Below are 19,248 nucleotides of genomic sequence, written 5' to 3'. Positions count from 1 at the left end.
AAGTCAATTTTACTCTCAATCTTGACCTATTGGGCCTTTGATGAACTCGAGCTCCAGACTATGGACGTGCATCCCCGGGTCGAGGTATCAACGCTGAAAGTTTCTGAAAAAAAGTCGCAAGAATAGGGCTTTTAACAATAAAGCCTAAAATAGTGTAAAACTTCAACCCACGGGTCGTCTCATTTCACTGGGTATATGGTATTCTAATTACTGTACCACGTGAATATATTTGTAATAGTGACAGACCTGTCTGAGAACATTTGAGAAGTGTTTCCTGGCCTCAATTTGAGCACTCTCCTTCTCATCCATAGTGTTCATAGTGAGGAATTTGAGCACTAGGAGGTTGATGGAGGAGGCGACTACGCAGAGTGCCACCATGATGTACAATATGCTGAAGAAGACATACTTGGGCTCCTTCTGCAGGGCATCGTCATTCTGAAGGGCTATGTAGTCTCCGAAACCTAAATTAAATGTAAACAACACGAATGAGTAGTGAATAAGGTAAGTGTTAATAAGTATATCACGTGCGCTTTATTTATATACTCAGTTTCATCGAGGCATAAATTCGATCGATGCAATGCATAAATCAGCGAATCCTACTTTTTCAGGTTATTACACCTAAAAAAGATCAGGTTAAAAAATAATTGAACTACAGTTCAGGTCTGTTTCAGGTATCTATAAATTTGAATTTTACTTGAGCCTCTACATAAGTCGGGTAATCTTATCTGACTTTTTGAGAGTATTGTAACAAAGCAAAATGTCCGCTCGTTACAAGCTGAGCGGACTAGGTACCTAAAGTTGCTTTTTTGCATTTCTTCTACCTCTTTAACAGTAATAGCCAATATTTGAATAGTGAGTGTTGTCAATCGATCTCAAGACATTAGATTTAAATTATTGTAGTTGCGCATTTTGCCTCAGAAGCTGTAATTATAAATCTTCTAACAATCGGCGGTTCAGATGACACTGTCATGCAGATTAAGTCGAAAACTGCATATATTTACTAAATATCAGCTGAAAAAATGTAAAGCATTAAAAAGAGGCAGAAGTTCATGAACTTTGTGCACTACTCTCAATTTGCTTTGACAAACTCTGATAGCCATGAGTTTTAATTTAACGAAATAATTTAGTCTGATATCATTCAAAAGATATTAGTCAACAGGGTTAATGCTTTTTCCAAAAGTTTTCAGTTATTTTCTTTTATCCCCTAAAAATATAAATAAAAAATTATTTAAAAAAAATTGTTTGTTCACAAAATAAATGTAATGGAGATTTAAAAAAACAATTGAACAGAAAACATCCTGGAGGGACAAATGCAAAAAAGTTGGAAGCCTTAAATGAACTTTACTCAACAACTTGGATTCTATTACGCTGAAAATTCAGCAAGGCACTACAATTCCGCTACCATAAAACCATGCCTCAAGTGTGTGTCCTTTAAAATAGTTAACATCTTGACCCTAATCGGATTGCTACAGCTCTCATTTGCTCTAACTTTCAAAAATTGATTTAATTAAACTTTTCATGAGCTAAACTTGAAAAATTCCAAGCTTCAAAGTTGCTCTAAAGTTCGAAGTGTAGCTAAAAAGTTTTTGAGTCAGAGAACAATTTCTGAAAATCTTTTTTTAGAGAAAAACGTTCTTCGCCTGAACATCGAGCAGCTTCATATTCGTGCCACGACATTGTTCGATTATTCTATGTCATAAAATCATGAAGCATAAAAGTTGCATTAAAAAATGGGAAAAAGGATGTGTTCATGAAAAAACTGGATCAAGACAGGAGCATTTCTGCTGCTACCATAGTACAATACTGGCACTAGCAGATTAAACTCATGATTTATAACAAATGCAACAGAATTTAGACTTAACGAGGAAAGGACAACACAGAAACATCACCAACAACAAGAAAAATTATTTATTCTATTTCATTTTTTGACATTTTTTGACCTCGAGAAGTTAGAGGCTCTACATTTACTGATACAAGCTTTCTGAAACAACAAAACATATAATGCAGATAAGTTGTAATCAATCAATTTTCCTAATGCTACAAGGTATTAACAACAAATTTAGCAACAATTTCATAAAGTGAAACTTGGGGATTTGCATTAGCTAAGCTTTGCACAGAAAGTGTTCCCAAATACCAAATAACCGATTTTAGTCGCCGTGATCAGCTACTCAAATGGCTATTGTTAAAGCGCTGTCCCCTTTTACGACTCGAGTTTTTTTTGTTTTGTTTAGTTTGCTGAACTGGAGTATTGAATGGAATTGGTCCATACCTTACTCTTAGAGAGGGAGCAAGAAGAAAATGCGTGAAAAATGTTCTCCAAAGCGAGAAGTATGTTTAGCATTTTCAAATTCCAAAACGGTTTTTTGGTTCTGACTTAAATTTTCTTGGCCCGATTGGTTTTTAACATCGGTTTAGAGTTAATTCTGAGCTTACAAGAATTTTTTTAACACCCTGAGATTTTAGCAGGTTTCAATGTGTAATATTATTATAATTCTTTGTCTATTTAGCTTTTTAAGACAATTTGAGTGGTTTTGTAATTAATCTGGTCTCAAAAGTTTTTTTTGTAGAATACATCATGTTGCTTACAAACAATTTAATTTTGAAACGCCGTTTTATTTTTATAGCAATTGACTAAATAAACTATTAACTCCTCCTTTCTTGTTTTTTTTCAGCCTATTTTGTCGGTTTATTTTTGTGTTTTTTGGATAATTTTCTTGTAAAAGTCCATCTAGACGAAATTTACGCATTTCGTTACTGTTAAAGGAAGTTTAATGTGCGATGAGCTTGTTTTTATTGCAATAAACAAACTATTTCAATAAATTCTGTTTTTTGTTACAGTTTTGGTTTGTCACACTTGTTACAATTTTGCTGCAATTTTGGTTTTAAAGTTTGTTACAATTTTGGTTGCTTGTTATTTGTGCGCCACCGATGTGTTGTTGGTCACTGCGAAATCCAGTTTTCGTGGTTGGCACCATTTTAAAAACTTTGCACAATTTGTTGTGGTGACTTAAGCTAGCGTTTTGAACTCTGCGTTGAGGATAACGTATCTTAAATGTCAACTTGTGGTGAATTTTCCAGAATAACATTGGTTCAGTGTTTTGAGTGCTTTTAATTTTTATAAAATTTTTCTAACACTTTGTTCTGGTAATACGCTGACCAGTTTAACGATGTAAATACTTTATATGATTATGGTACTCAATTGTAGTTTGTGGTGAATTTCCCAGAAAAACATTGGTTCAGTGTTTTGAGTGCTTTTCAATTTTATAAAATTTTTCTAACAATTTGTTCTGGTAATACGCTGACCAATTTAACGATGTAAATACTTTATCTGATTATGGTACTCAATTGTAGTTTGGGTTAGTTTTGCTGTCAGTCGATTCGATAGTCTTTTTTTGCTTTATCGATTCGTTCTGACTTTCGTTCACGTTGTTCGATTTACTAAATAATGATTTTATACTGATTATATACTGATGATAATGATTTTATATTGGTTTTATACTGATGATATTGATTTTATACTGATGATAATGATTTTATACTGATTTTATACTGATGATAATGATTTTATATTTATGATAATAAATAATGTTTTTACGCCTGACTACCGTCTGAAGCACATCACCATTCTAAAGGAAGGGAATTTTATATTTGAGGAGCAATTCTGATCTGATAGAGGTTGAGATGAAATGTTTAATTGTTTAAGTATAATGGTTTAATTATACTGGCCGAGGTGAAAATATATAACTGAACAACGATTATAAAGGAATAATTGTGCTATTTATTTGAATCTGTACTCCGATTCAGAGCACTTTAAGGCATCTGAAAAAGAACTGTTAAATCATGACTTTTACTTTCTTATTCTGTTTGTCTCCTTTTAGACGTCATAGGGTCAATGATTAGTTTTTTCGACAAAAAATCTCATAATTTTATTTACAAATTATGCAGAAAAAGTTCTTTAAGAATCATCTGGTTGAACTTTGTTGTAATCAAACAAGAAGTGAAAAATGCACCAATTTTATTTGCACTGATTTAACTAAAATTTTCTTTTAACCTGCTGGAACTTATATTTAAATTAGAATTTTATATAAATTTTACAGGGATTATTAAAAGTTTCACATGAAGATTGTACAAATTGAGTGGGTTTCTAATGTAAAATGCACATAAGCCATATGGAGCGTGAAGAGGTAAGAAATGTGACAATTTTTGAAAACCTTAACGCTCACAATTGCTTCGAGAAAAAACTTTTAAAGCGTTTTCTGAAAAACTGATCGAGTTTTTCAAGAGCTTTTTCAAGGGTACCACTTTTGTATCTCTCCATAATATATATATTGAGTATACAAAAAAAACCGAGGGTAGCATAAAGTTGCTAACCCAAAAATAAATTTGGATGATGGTACAATTAAGTTCTCTGTGGTTTGAAATAGGGCTATGAAGGACCTAAGATTGCAGAGTAAGTTACGGAGAAGTACTGAGATAAATTGCAACATGTTTAACACAAACCGTTACAATTTTTTTTGAAATTCGGCACCTTTTTATTCCTGTATTCATAATTCGTTGACGTCTCCAAATATCAGCGACATTTGGATGCAAAACTTTAATGCTTTTCCGATTTGAACTAATATCTTCTATAAATTTCGCAACCATTTTAAATGAATTTTTGTGTGCAGTGTTGAGGAAAAAACTGTTTAACTTGCAATTTGGATGTTTTCAAATAAAATGCGATCCAGAACCTAAACTAGACTGGCTTACCGATAGTAGTGAGTGTGATGTAGCAGTAGTAGAGTGAGTCGAAGTATGTCCACTGTTCATAATGGGAGAAGACAGCTGCTCCTCCGAACAGAACAAGGCTGCAGGCACTCCAACCTGCCATCACCAGTTCTGTCTGCGTCACCTTCAAAAATAAGCTGATGTTGATCAGGAGCAAAGAATAAAAACGAAGGCGTGATCTCGGTTTATCTTAATGAGAGGTAAACTTCATTTACCCTTAATCTATAGTAAGTCATCTAAACAGAGGATTACAGACTAAAATGATCTCTGATCAAGATTTCTTGAGTAATTAACTCAAGACATGCTATGTATTTTAAGCGCAGATTCCACCTCACTTCACCCAAATAGGGTCTGATCAGACGAAGGTTCGTCTACGACCTCAACCTGAGGTATAGAGGTATAGGTGCCGTGTGCAGCTTTCCTTTTCACGAAACTCAGTTGCAACTGGTATGCTGCTGTGTAGCACGTTCTTAGTAAAAGCAACACTTGAGTGTGAGGGGCAAAAAATAAGAACCCACTATGCTGGGTGTCAAAACAGAACACTATTAGACTACTCTTATTGAAACACAAGATATAGATCTCTATAGTGTCATTTTAGAGTGTCATTTTTTCCTATATGCAATTTTTGATTCGCATATTCTGACTTGAAATTCTGACTTGCATCCAAATTCTGACTTGCATCTGGAAGCGCTACGTGTGATGCTCGACGAATGCCAGATTTTCTCAGGGACGTCATCAGAGTTACTGAATCAATAATACCTTTAATACAATTACCTGTACATCAACTCTGGGTCTGTGGAAGAACTTGGACTTAGCGTGCATTAGCCACCAAGCAGTGAATGTGTTGAGTCTCTCTCCCACCGCCTGGTACACAGTCAGGGACAGTGGGATCCCAATGAACGCATAAGCCATACAGAACATTTTCCCAATAGCGGTGGCTGGAGCCGCGTGACCATAACCTACAGCAAAATACCTTAAAATGAGGAGAAAGAAGCGATTTAAATCCAGTAAAATAAGATAAAAAAGGATCTCTTTCCTTCGCTTGTTTTGTTGAACCAAACTTTTCGATTTCTTTAGCCTATATGAAAAAATTAATTCATATTCATTTTTAAAACTTTTTTGACATATCTTTTAATGGTAAAAATTGAGAATAAAATGATATTTATAAACCTTACATTCAAATCACAAATGTTGATACGCTTTTTCTATTTGGAGAGCTAAAATCAATGACTCTCTTATTTCTGGAAATGACTTCGAAAACTAATAATCTTTCTCAAGTTCTATTAAGAAGTTCATGTACAACCCTTAAAAATCAAGTTTATTACAACAGTAGTTTCAAGAGTTTGTGAGTTTGAATTTGAATTTGTGACCTTGGCTCTAAACTGTACAATGTTACTGGGGTACGAAGCCATTATAAACACCGTGGAGGGTTTTTACTGGCTATTCCTGATTTCTATTACTTGTCGTTGAGTACTTCTGGCTAGCCGCGTTTGCAGTTGTTATTGGACATTGTTGGGCAGGACGGCAAGTTTTGTCTGAGAGGGGGAAGAAAGAAAGAATAATTAAGTAAGAGAGAGAGAGAGAGAGGGAAGAAAGAATTTTAATTAAGCTAGAACTGGACGAAGAAGGGCTGAGCATCAATCAGCTAGACTAAACAATCAGCAGGTTCAATGTGCTTTTGCAGTTGCTCTTTGGACATTGCCTTTTCTTTTCTATGAGGCCTAAAACTGTTTCAATTTTGTTCTTTTGTGCGCGCTTGATGTAGTCTTTTGCCAGTCGTATCTGAATGGTTCTTATAGTAGGTGAATTAGATTCTTCAAGTAACTTTTGCACGCTATACCATCGAGGTTTCTTTAAACAAATTCTTAGCGCTCTGTTTTGCGCTTTTTGCTTGAAAGAGATAACCGCTTGCGATTGGTTGAGCCAGCAAGCGTTTGCATATAGAAATAAAGGCTGTATCCAGGACTTGTACAGCAGTAGTAAACTTTGCTGCTCAACATTGAGGTTGCTTAGACGCCACAACTGGAAGATTCACTTGCTTGCTTTGGTTGTGATGTCTTTACAATGTTCATTCCAGTTTAGGTGGGGCGTCATGGTTATTCCTAGAAACTTGATGGTTTTCGCTTCTTCAATTTGGTTTCCATTGATGTTTAGGCTGAGACTTGTTTGTCTTTTCGAAGGATTTCTGAATAGCATGTACTTTGTTTTGGCGGGATTTATTTTGATTTTCAGCTTATCACACCACTTTATGAGTACATTGAGTGAATCTTGGAGTTTGCTTTGTATTAACTGACTGGACTTTGACCTGTAAAATAATGCAAAGTCATCTGCGAACTGGGAAATTTCTGTTGGAGTTTCTGGAATGTTAGAGACATAAATTACGAACAATATGGGCGCTACAACGCTACCCTGGGGAACTCCGGCTGTTGGTGAGAATGTCTCGCTTCTTGTATTCTTGATTTTACGTAAATGTTTCTTTGTGAGAGGAAAGAATTCACCCATTTTATAATTTTTTTCTGTATTCTGATTTTGTTAAATTTGTCAATCAACCCTAATCTCCAGACTGCATCAAAAGCTTTTTCTACATCGAGGCAGACGAGTCCCACTTTTGCGGACTACTGATATGCTTCACTTACATGCTGAGTCAAAACAAGGAGATTATCAGTTGTGCATCTGTTTGCTCTGTATGCACTTTGTTGTGATCCAAAGACTTTGTTTGCTTCACAGTGGTCTAGGATGAGATTTTTAACAACAGTTTCACAGACCTTTGCAACACAATTGTTAAGGCTAATTGGTCTGTAATTTTCTGCTTTCGTCCTGTCTTTTTGAGGTTTTGGAAGCATTGTTACTTGTGAGTCTTTCCAAACGCATGGTACGTAAGAATTGTTAATTGAGCAGGAAATAAATATCCTTATGAACGCTTTAATTTTTGTGGTAGCGCCTTCAGTAGTTGATAGCTTATTTTGTCTGGCCCGGGACATGATTTACTTGTACGTCTCAAAATTTTTTTGAACTCTTCAACGTTTAAAAAATTGTCTTCAGTTGTTTCATTTGGATCGGCTTCTAATAGATGTTTTGTCTTTTGCTCTGTCTCGAGAAAATGCATTTGTAAGTCTTCATTTTCTTATTGGTGTTCTTTCATTGTCTCACTCAATAGGCTTTTAAACATTTCACATTTTTCATGGTCAGTTACAGCAATTTTGTCTTTAAAATTTATTTGTAAATGTGATCCTTGTGGTTTTTACTGCTTTCCAGAACCCTTTATTGCCTGAGTGTTTCGCTGCTTCAATTATTTTTCTATTTTGTCCTTCAACCGAACCCGAACGTTTGAATGCTCTTCTGATTTCTCTTTGCAAGAAATCGATTTCCTTTCTCAGTCGATAGAAAGAGTCATTCGTTGCACTTTTTAGTTGCCTCCTTATCTTTTTCTTTTGCTTGATTAGATTGATGATCTCTGGACTAATTTGGTGACTCGTGCTTACGTATGAATGTTCGATTGATTTATGAATTAGATCGATGAGGCTATGGTTTATTTCTTTTAGATTGTATTTGTTTGGCTGCTTTGGTGGTTACAAGCATGAATTTTTCTAATTGTCTGTCGCATGTTTTCCGAACTTCTCGAAACTGACTTTGGCTTTTAACTCGAATTATGTTTGAATTTTAAGCTTCAATGAGGTAAGTGTCGCTGAGTAGTCGTTACCAAAATCTTCTAATACTTGAAAATTGTCAAAATATTTAAAGACTGAAAGACTGCAGAAATGTAAATCAAGCATGCTTTGGTTCTTATGCTGATCAGATTGAAAGGCTGGATAGCCGTTGTTCAGTAGCTGGAAGTTTCCGTCATCAATTATTTCCAGCAGTTTTTCACCGTTTTTGATGTTGTATGTGCAATTGAGCTCTTGGTGAGGGGAATTGAATTCTCCGCAGATTCTCCGCAGAATTCTCCGCAGATGTTCTGTAGGTTGCTGTCAAATATTTCATTAATATTTAGTTCATGATTGGGTGAACTGTAAACATTGGTTATCCATAGGTTTCCAATGATTGGTGTTTCCAAGTTCACACCAATTATCTCTAATGTCTGTTCGTTACTGTTTCTTGCTGTTGTTATTGGTCTGATCGCTTTGACCGTTATGCCCTTCTTTGCAATGATAACAGAACCATGAAAACTGCTTGCTTTTGCTTCTGTTACAATGAAGTAATATTCGTGTGCGAAAGGTTTTTGCCATTTCTTGACTTCATTTAAGAAAACAATGTGAATATTTTCTTTCGTCAGAAACAAGAACAGTTCATGAATTTTGTTTTCTAAGCCACGACAGTTCCATTGTAAAAGTTTAATGTTGTCTATTTGCAAAATTTCGTTGGCTGCTTGACTGAATCGTATTTGTGTTAAAAGTTTTCATCAGGTTTGTTTTCCGAATAATATCGTGAATTTTGTGACCATCTATTCTTTCGTTAAACACTCTGGAGGCACTGTTGCTGACGACGCTGATAATATCGCTATAGGATATTGTATTGAAACTGTTTCTAATTTTACTGAGAACTTCAGCAACTAGAACAGTAATTTTTGTAGTGGTCAATGACTGAGTGTTTTGAGTATCTTTCCTTGAAATGGCACTTGAGTATTTCGTTTTTCTTGTTTCTGCTTGTTTGCTTCTGTCACGGCGTTCTGATATGCTGGACAGCCTCTATACACAGTTGCGTGTGAGCCACCACAGTTTGCACACTTTGCCTGTTCTTTTGATTCATTGTAGCTTTTTACCGTGTGTTTGCCTGCACACCGTAGACATCTCAATTCCTATTTGCAGTCGCTTGCCGAATGACCAAACTTTTGACATTTCAAGCATTGTTTAATGTGAGGTGGTTCTTTACTTGGCTCGCAGAGGTGAAGCATCCAGCCTATTTCAACGCCATGTTTGATTGCGGCTGCTACATTGTTTGAGCAATTTGTTATCACGCGAATCAGTTTCGTTGGTTTTCTGGTGGCCCTGCTTGTTATCCGAAGCACCTTGATAACATTCATAGTATTGTTGTTGAGAAGTTCTTCCTTCACTTCGTTTTCTTGTATGCTATGATGAACATTTACGATTACAAAAGTGGGTTTAGTTTTGGTTTTTGGAAGGGTGTTTCTGGCGTTAACAGAAGTGTTAGGAAAGTCAAGTAAGTTGTAGATTTGGGGCGTTCATCAGACATTCTCTTGAACTTTGGTCTTCGGGTTGGATAAAGAAGTCATTGCTGTTTGGAAGTTCTCTGATGCAATTAATTTTGAGTTGAGGGAAACTATTTCTCATGGAACGGGCAAAGTAAACTTGTGTTGGTCTCGGATTTATCGTTATTGCAACTGGTCTGATTGTTTCAGAGTTGGTTTTTGGAAAATTTCGGGTTCGCTTGCGTTTGTTTCTGACTTGAACGAAGTCTTGTTCATCTTGTGATGTTTCGTCTGCAGTGTTTCGTGCTTCAGAGAGAAGTCTACTTAACTGGCTCATTTCAGCCAGCGCTGTATTGGAAACTTGAATCAAATCGTGTCTGGAAGGCTTAAAGTGGGCTTAAGACTTTTGAAGATGAGGGATAAAACTGGGTGAAAAGTAAAGAGTTTTGAGCTAAGACTTTTGAAGAAGAGAATAGAACTGGAAGAAAAGTAAAAGAAAAGTCGGAATTAAGAAGAAAAGTCGGGATTTAAAATCCTAAGCAAGTTTTAGTGAAAAAATCTCTTTTTAAAAAAGTCTCACACCCAAAGGACGTTCCTACACAAAGTGGAGTACTTGCTTGTGGCTTGCCTATCACACTGTGAGGTACTGATCCGAAAGTGACAATAACGGAGTATTAATCATCATAGGCAGTTTTTTAGGCTAATCTTTCTGAAGTTCTATTAAGTCCTTTGAGAATAAAACTTCATAAATTATCTGAGGTTCTGTACAAAAATTTGCTTTTAAAGTATACATAGTATTAATAGACTGGGGTTGTTGTTTAATTTGTTTATGTGATAATGGGATACTGACATTTGGCTGTGATTCTGTCAAAACTTTTCAAGAATTCTCTAAATTAATTCTCATGAATTTAATTATTTATTTAATTATTTATTTATTAATCATGTTTTAAACCCTTCATTTATACCGAGACCCTTATTCTTTACAGTTACCTATTGTTGTGATGACAGTGAGGACAAAATAGAATGCGCCAGTGAACTTCCACTGGATTCCAGACTTGAAGGGTACCAGTCTGACGTAGATGTGTTCCAGTTTCTTACTGTCACTGGCAGTGATGTTGTACCTGGCTATGATGCTTCTCTCCAATGCTATTAACTGTGCTCTCTGTTCCTCCTCGTGTTCCGATTCTATGAAGTCAAACACTGCTGCGCCGAACATCAGGTAGCTAAAAGAAAAGATTAGTTTAAATATCAAAAACAAAAACACAATCGGATTGAAAAACTGTGTCCTCATCGTTTAGAAAAAAAAACAGATGAATGCATCAAACAAAACAAGCCATCAGCCCATTGAAAAAACCTATTTGTTTTTCTTTTCCAGGCAAAATGATAATTTTGGCGAGGTAAATATCAGCATAAAACAATTAAAATTGAGAGCGATAAAGCAGAGAGCAGTTAAAAGCACTGCAGATATTTCGGAATTGAGATTGACTCAAGTTTGAGTTTTCAATTTCAACTTCAAAAACTTCTTAAAAAATATACGTGACCATAAGATCAATATATACTATACGTCATTAAATACCTCTTGAAGCATGATTAATGTTGTTCGGATCCTTGGTACTCTCAAGCTTAAACTCTGTGCACTATTTTTTTTCAAAATCTTAACAATTTGTCGATACAACAGATAAACCGACAAATAAAATGGAGAATCAACGTATGCTGCATGAGAAAGAAATTGAAATGTCATGACATCTTTTGATGAAATCTGACATTTAACCAGCGGAATTGTTAATCAATTAAATGATTGTTTCGTAGTTAAGAAGCGATAAATTTTCAGTAAAGGTATTTCGTATTGATAACTTTTTCCTGGAGAAAGAAAATGCAGAACAGAACAATTTATCATATTAAAAGAAAGCAATTTTCAATACACCTAAAAACAATCTCAAATGAATTAAATGTTTTCCAGAAATGAGGGAAAAATCTCAAAACAAAATATAAAAGACTGTTAAAGCAAAAACTACACCAGAAGATTAAAATTGTACCATTCAAAAGAAACATTAGCAACTTCAGCAGTTATTTTTATGCTTAGCAGTAAAAGATTCTCTGTTTGTGATTTGAAATTGGTGCTCGAACAATGGAATGTTATAATTATATCTGACTTATGATTTTAATCAGCGGGTTCTAATAGAAATTTACTTGTCAGTTCTAAACAAAAATGATGATAGGCTCAAAATTTTGTTGTATATTTCAGAACTCAATTGTTCTGTTGCTTTCGTCGCAAGTTAGTCGACAGAAAGATCTCTTTTGAACATCTGTTTTCACTCGAGGAGACAAATGAAGATTGGAAGAAAAGTTGCATACAATTTCTGACAACTAAGTCAATGACAAAACACACAAGATGCCATATTATAGCATAGACCGCTCTAAAAATTTTGCAACCAGAAACTAGCTAGCAAAGAGCATAAGGGATAAATACTTTCAGAAGAAGTTTCTAATCGCGAACAATACATTCATTTATGAACGTAAATGTAGACATATGAAGATTACAAAAAAAAGTAAATAAAATAAAACAACGATAAGTATAATATTATAATTTTTAAAATATAGCCTAAAAATTGTATAGTAATTACAGCAAGTAACGGTTAATCTTGGCAGAAAGGTGAATCAAGTCTCCAAAATTAGACAAAAATATATTTCAAGTCCTGAGTTTTCTGTCTGAATTTCTTTCAGAGCATCAAATTTTCCAAGTTTGCTGTATCAGTAGTTTTAGTGATCCCGAAAATACTTTACTGTAGACAAATTAGATGATTAAATTGACAAAGGGAACTTTTGAATTTGATTATTTTAGAGACAATTTTTTGATCAAGTTTTATCCATTCAATTTTACAACTGTAATCGGGCACAATTCTCACTAATACCAAGCCCAAGACATTACTATGCAGTTTTTCAATGATCACAATGAAACTCGTCCTTATTTCAAAGTTGGGAAAAACTAGAAACTGTCAATTGAAGAGTTTATTAGTTTTTATTTGGATCGCATATGAACGCAATGAGCACTCTTTTTTGAAGGACTATGCAAAAAAAAACAGCAAAAAATGACCACAAGAAATGACCAAAATGAATTATTTTAAAAAAATCCAAAACCACAGTGTTAAAGCCGATAAAACAAAACATTACCTAGAGCATAAACACAATGCTTTCAGTTATACAAAAAATGGATGGGACATGTCAATAATGCGACTAAGTTATATGTTGTCAAAAAGGAGCAAAGTTAAAAATTTGATCGAAACTTTCAAAAACAATTTAATACAAGGTAATTAATACCCTTAACTATAATCTGAAACCAGTAATTACATTCAACTTTGTCTTCAGAGGAAGCCACTTTGAAGTTTCACCATCTAGAATATGTGATACGGCTACAAAAAACAGCAAATAGAGGCAAATTTTTAAAAAAAAAAAATCGATTATATTTTTCAAGAGAAGGGGTCCAAAGTCGTTAACACAATACGTATTTTAGTTGCTCGATTGTGATTACAGCCAATGGGAACTTTAATTCAAGTGATTATCTGACAATGCAACATAAAACAAATTAAAAAATAGACAAATAACCAAAAGTCAATAATTCTATGAAATCTCTTGGTATCAAAACCAAGAAACCATGAGTTAAAAATTTAATCGCTAGAGAGACTAAACTTACACTATCTAAGAAACAGATGCATTCAGTTTTAAATGAAACCAGACCTTTTCTTAAAACAATTAAATTCAAAGTCATAAGAGCCATTAGGTATCAACTGAAAGCTTTAGATAAGTTCATTTAGAGTTTTTAGGGATGCCAACTGGATCTTTTATTATTGAAACTCAGTTACTAAATTACAAATAGAAAAACAAATGAGGGCCAAATAGAAAAACTCAATTCAAGTTAACGAAGACACCTTATCGAAGCCATAAAAACCATGAGTATTTCTCTAAAAACAAATTGTGTGATCAAAAGGCCTCAATTTCACGAAAAAATGTCAATAATTGACCTCTAAAGGAAACTAATCTGGTCTGTGATGAAATAAGAAAAACTCATTGCGGAAAATAGTTTTTGAAAAATACATCACCTCAATAGAATCATAACCATTTTGAATTGTCAAAAATCATGCTGAGACTAAAAATAGCCCTGAAATGTAGCGTTTCCAATTTTCACAAGCAATAGTTCTAAATGTAACCAAAACGAATAAATCTGCAAAAAAATTTCAATAAATCGAAATTAAATGTTGCCTTTTGGAAAATAGTTTTTTTTAATTAGCAAAAATTTGGCAACATTTCACTCATGAACAATTTTAAAGGAGGAAATATCCCTCTTTTGAGTGTATTCAAAAATTTTTGAGCAGTTTTCAGGTCTCTACTTCCAGCAGATTTTGCAACACCAATAACATTTTTTTTCCAAAATTGACGATAAATTTGATTAAAAAATCCGGAAAACTGAAAAAGAACGGATATCATTCTATTGTTCACGAAATTTTAAACCTCGATAGCCGCCTGGAAAAAACGAAGTTAAAAAAACGAAAGTTCAAAAAAATTATGCCTTATGGTGTACGGACTTTCTAATGATATCACTGACACTCTCGACGACAAATACATCGATCGGCCAAAATTGACTAAACAAAAAAAGCCAGTTGAGCAAATAGTTCCTCCCCCACCAAAGTGGGCCGGAGCAATAATATAATTTCCGGTGACAGTTGTCATAATGAGAATGGTTATAATTGGTACCATAGGCTTAAAAGAACTTTATTCGAGTTTCGTTCAACCAGCCTGAATGCAAAACGCGGCTGATTGATCGATCGATTTAAAATTCATGCAAGAATTTTGGGCAATGTTAATGTCAGGTATGAAACTTAAAGAATAATTACCTCGAGTATTATATATTTTTTCTAAATTTTTTCTAATATATTTTTATAATATATTTTTTTCTTATCAATTTAATACAAACATACCATATTGAAGCTTTTTCCTTTTGGTATGTGGGGCGCCAATTGATCAATTTCAATGGCGTCAATTTTTAACGTATGCTACGTCAATATTTTAAGACTTCCGCAAATTACACCCTAATTGAGGAACAAAGGAATTTCCTCTCTATGCGTTTTTTTAATTTGCAGAAAATACAATTGATATGGGGTAGACATCAAACACGACGCGAATTGAAAGTTCCTCTTTGATTTTATCAACATTTTGGAGCCTTCAAAGTTGCGCACTTCCTAGAATTTCAAAGGATCTATTACAATTGCACGTACACGTGTCATTTGAAACTTATAACACGTCGCTTACGACAAATTTATTGTAATGTCATATTGATAAGCATGTTCTTTGTAGACAGCATAATTTAAACCGGACTACAAAATTGTTTGAGCTAAGTTGGTAAGACACAACCATTCCATTTACATAATGGGGAGAATGGTGGTTTATGTTCGCTATGCTTATTTATTTAGGTTCATAAACAACCCCAGGCTAAGTCATATATTGGGCAATAAAGTTAATCTTTATCTATTATAAACCCCAGACAACGCTAGCCAAGTCATAAGTTTAAATTCTCACATAAATTCTACACCAACAACCCCCCCCCCCCCCCAGAGAACGTAGGTACCATATCAACATGCTAACTTCATTTTTTCTCGCTTGAAAGCGTATTTGGCCGTGAGGGCCCATGCCTATTGAGCATGTTATCCTGGGGTTGTTTACGTTATCAATTCCTTGTTTACGTCAATGGGAGGTAAACAGTTATTTCACTTCTGTCGTCCCCCCTTAAGGAAACGGCGTTGTCTTTTAAAGACTCACCAAAATAGGAGCCAATGTTTATCTGGAATGAACCTAATGAACCTCTGAAAGTTACATTGACAGTTAGCTCAATAAATTCACTCCTCACTCGCTTTTATTTACTACTAAAACTTATAAAAACTGTGTTCCGTTTTGTTCGTTATTGTCATAAAAAGAAATCAACTTGTCAAACTGTCGATAATATCGTTTCATTCAATATCAACCAACCCGCCAGGAGTGAAATTATGTTGGGCTTAACTGTCACTTGTTTTATTGGAAAGGTTGTTAGCAAGGTGTGAACGAAATTGTTTTTATTAGGCTACCCCTCCCCCCTCGCTATAGGGGGGTACAGATGCCAAATTAGTGGCCCATTGTATACAATTAACGACCGGAGTTTTGGTTAAAATTTATGGAGGAGTCAAATTTAAGATGGGGGAGGGGACGATTACAATATTAACAGAATTGACAGCGATCTCACAGTTAATTGCGCCGTTTTAGTCAGATTTTCAGACTTTTCGGGTCAGCGTTCGAAAACTTGGCAATCTACACCAAAACCAATAACTAGCAGACAGCGGAGTAAACTTACACAATTTGCATGTTAATAAATATTTTTACGCTCATATAGATGGAAATTAAACCTGAGGCTTGGATTCAGAGTATTTATTCCCCATCCCTTTGCATATGAACAAAAACTTTTTTCCTGATGTTTTTGTTTGTGAGACAAATTATGAATCTTAAGAACACCCCCTCGGACTCAGCTAATCTTTCTTGGCTATGTTGCCACAGATCTTGAATTTTGGAACGCACGCAAGGATCTTAAAATTTTCATAAATTTTGCCATATACCATGGAAATACCTTTAGCCATTCAACATTGCATATCTCTGATTCTTATGTAAGTATTCCTATAAGCTCACACATTAATCATGTAAGATCTTTGAAAGAAGTTTAAAAGATATACTCTTATCTTGCAAGATCTTATAGAAATTGTAATGTTTTATAAGGCCTTAAAAATAATGTTTTAAGATATACCTCAATCTTGTGAGCATTTGTAAGATTCATTCACTATTTACCAACTGCAAAAAAACAATAAAATTTTTTGTTTGTGCAACGATCGTGCAAAGTTTTGAACACTGGGGCAGACAAGGGTCTAGTTGTTGATAATTATTGTCGTATACAACCGACACAAAATTGCGGAAATATGTCATTTTGTAATTCTGCACAGAAACAATTAAAATGCAGCCAGCATAACATTCGCATATTGATAATCTGAAGGATTACAATTACGGTAGCGAGAAGCTAATAGACCCATTAAATTGTTCATAGATGAAACATTTTAAAGAACTCATTTTTTCCTATTATAATGTTACCGCAGACAGATAAGCTGATTGACAGAAAAAAATAAGACGAGCGGTAAATTGTAATCCATGTGAAGTTCATATGAAGTTTATACTAATACACCAAAATGTTTTATGAAGAAAAATGCGAGTACACCAAAAATCACCCCAAAATTATTAATATTTGAACTGAAACACACAAATTTTCTTAATTAAATAATTAAGGGCTCTGAGTGGATATGACTGTCAACTCCTGCTAATATCTCAAATGAATTTAGTTGAACCCTTAACCCCCAAAATTTCTAAGGATGATTCTTAAGACCAATTGGAACCCCAAAAGCTAAGGCCAATTTTTGAACAACAATACGAATCTGTCAGTTAAAAATGAGCGCAAGAAGAAGAAAAAAACAAAAGCACTGTCACAAAGGGAGATCATCGGCAATATAAAACTAAAATTCCATGTATTGCCAAAAAACTGGTAAAAGTTACTACTAAATTTTCATATATCTATGTCATATATCATCAGTTCAAGTGATTTCTGAGATAACAATTCACTAAAACACTCGTTGCATGCCAAAGAGTATGCTGAGAAACATATATACGGCTCTAGAAAACCCAAGTATTTTTTGAAAATTGTTTACCATTTTTTGCTCTTTTGTTTAAAAATCATCAAGAACAAAATAGGAAAAAGGGAAAAAGAGAGACTTTGGAAATTTGGTTTAAAAGTGTAATTTTTTGGAGTTGTTGTAATTCATTGTTTTTTCAAACGCTTGCTTAATCTTCAATGGTTATGAAAACCCCACTAACATTGGCTAGATTACATTCCTAAATACTAACTTATAATTATTGATCACGCAAAGTTGTAAAAAAGGATCAAAATGCGAATGAGTTGCATTAACAGCATTTGATGGAAGTAATCGACAAAGCGCAAAAATGTAACGGCGTCAAAGAAAAACAAAAATGACTTTATAATTTCCTAGAATAATTCGGGTTGGTCAAAACTTTCCACAACCAAGCCTAAGGAAGCAAAGTTTTGTTAGTTTTTCCAACGTCGTCACTGTTGTTTGCAGATAGCTAAAAAATTATCAGTCAGACCTAAATGAAAACTATTTGGTAAACAATTTCGGAAAAAAACCGGAAATCACCTGTTTTCAAGATTAAATTAACCTTTTTCCTTTGTGAATCAATAACTTGGACTTATGACACGTAGGAATGTTTCTGCTTCCAAGTTTTATCTGGGTGATTACATAAATCACAGTTTAGTCAATGAAGCACAAACGAAATACCATAATATTACCGCAAAAATATCGCCAATTTCATTCAAATTTTACTAATCATAGCTTTGTCATTCTCTCCCAAGTCTATATTGATCTCTCGATTCAGCAAAAAATACAAAACTGTACAATTTATGCTGAAATTTCATAAAAATTTAATTAACAAACGGATAAAAACATCGAAATTTCTACGAATGGTTTCTGAAGAATAATCACAAGACCACGAAGACCAATGTTGTTGAAAACAAAGAAGAAGCGATCAAAAGAAAATCGGGAGAAAATAGAAGTCAATTGTGGTCGTGTACAAAATTCAAAAAAAAACATTTGCAAAGATTTTACAGAAAAGATGGCATCTAAATACAATTCAAGTTTGCAAAACTTTTGCATTTTGCATATTGCATATTTTTTGCCAAACGTTTGCTTTTTCCTGAAAAAATATTAGAGGTATAAAAAAATGTCGTTAGGTTCCACACCAATTAAGTAATTTAAAAGTAAAGATCAAGCAAACACGTCATAGAAAAGCTAAAAAATTGTATACCATGCAACAACAGGGTGTGATTGAAAGTCAGTCGGTCAGGGTCATAGTTAAAATTGTTGAAGGAAAAACATTGTCTCAAACAAATTCCAGTAATTGCTATTAGGTTCGCAAGTTTTTTTTTATTTGGCAAGTATGTCAATAATCCTTTTCTCAGCGAAGTACCAAAAAATAGTCACTAGAGTTACAACAAAAGTTTCGGAAAGATATTTCAATTTTTACCTATGACGCCCATTCATTTTTTTAATGTCAATATTGGTTTCTTGATAAAAGAAAGGATACAAAGCAGTACAACTCCTGCTCATATCTCAAAAAAATTTAGTTGAACAGTAAACCCCCAAAAAATCTACCAATGATCTTAAAGACAATTTGGAAGACCAAAATGAAAGTGAAAAAAATGT

At 34.1% G+C, this 19,248-nt stretch overlaps 1 protein-coding gene across 1 annotated transcript; it reads right to left on the bottom strand.

The window, feature by feature from the left end:
- Positions 1-246: 246 nt before the first annotated feature.
- LOC142358296 (potassium channel subfamily K member 3-like) lies at positions 247-11,189 on the bottom strand (the record flags this gene model as incomplete). The annotated part of the gene is made up of 4 exons (XM_075409724.1): positions 10,904-11,189; positions 5,542-5,726; positions 4,750-4,891; positions 247-461 (listed from the first exon to the last, which is right to left on the bottom strand). Coding segments are annotated over exons 1-4 (768 nt in total), but the record flags the coding sequence as incomplete, so codon positions are not given.
- Positions 11,190-19,248: the final 8,059 nt, after the last annotated feature.

The sequence above is a fragment of the Convolutriloba macropyga genome, unplaced genomic scaffold (genome assembly GCF_964194025.1).
Source record: "Convolutriloba macropyga unplaced genomic scaffold, txConMacr16.3 SCAFFOLD_3802, whole genome shotgun sequence".
NCBI lineage: Eukaryota > Metazoa > Xenacoelomorpha > Acoela > Convolutidae > Convolutriloba > Convolutriloba macropyga.
This window is presented reverse-complemented; position numbering and strand designations above follow the sequence as displayed.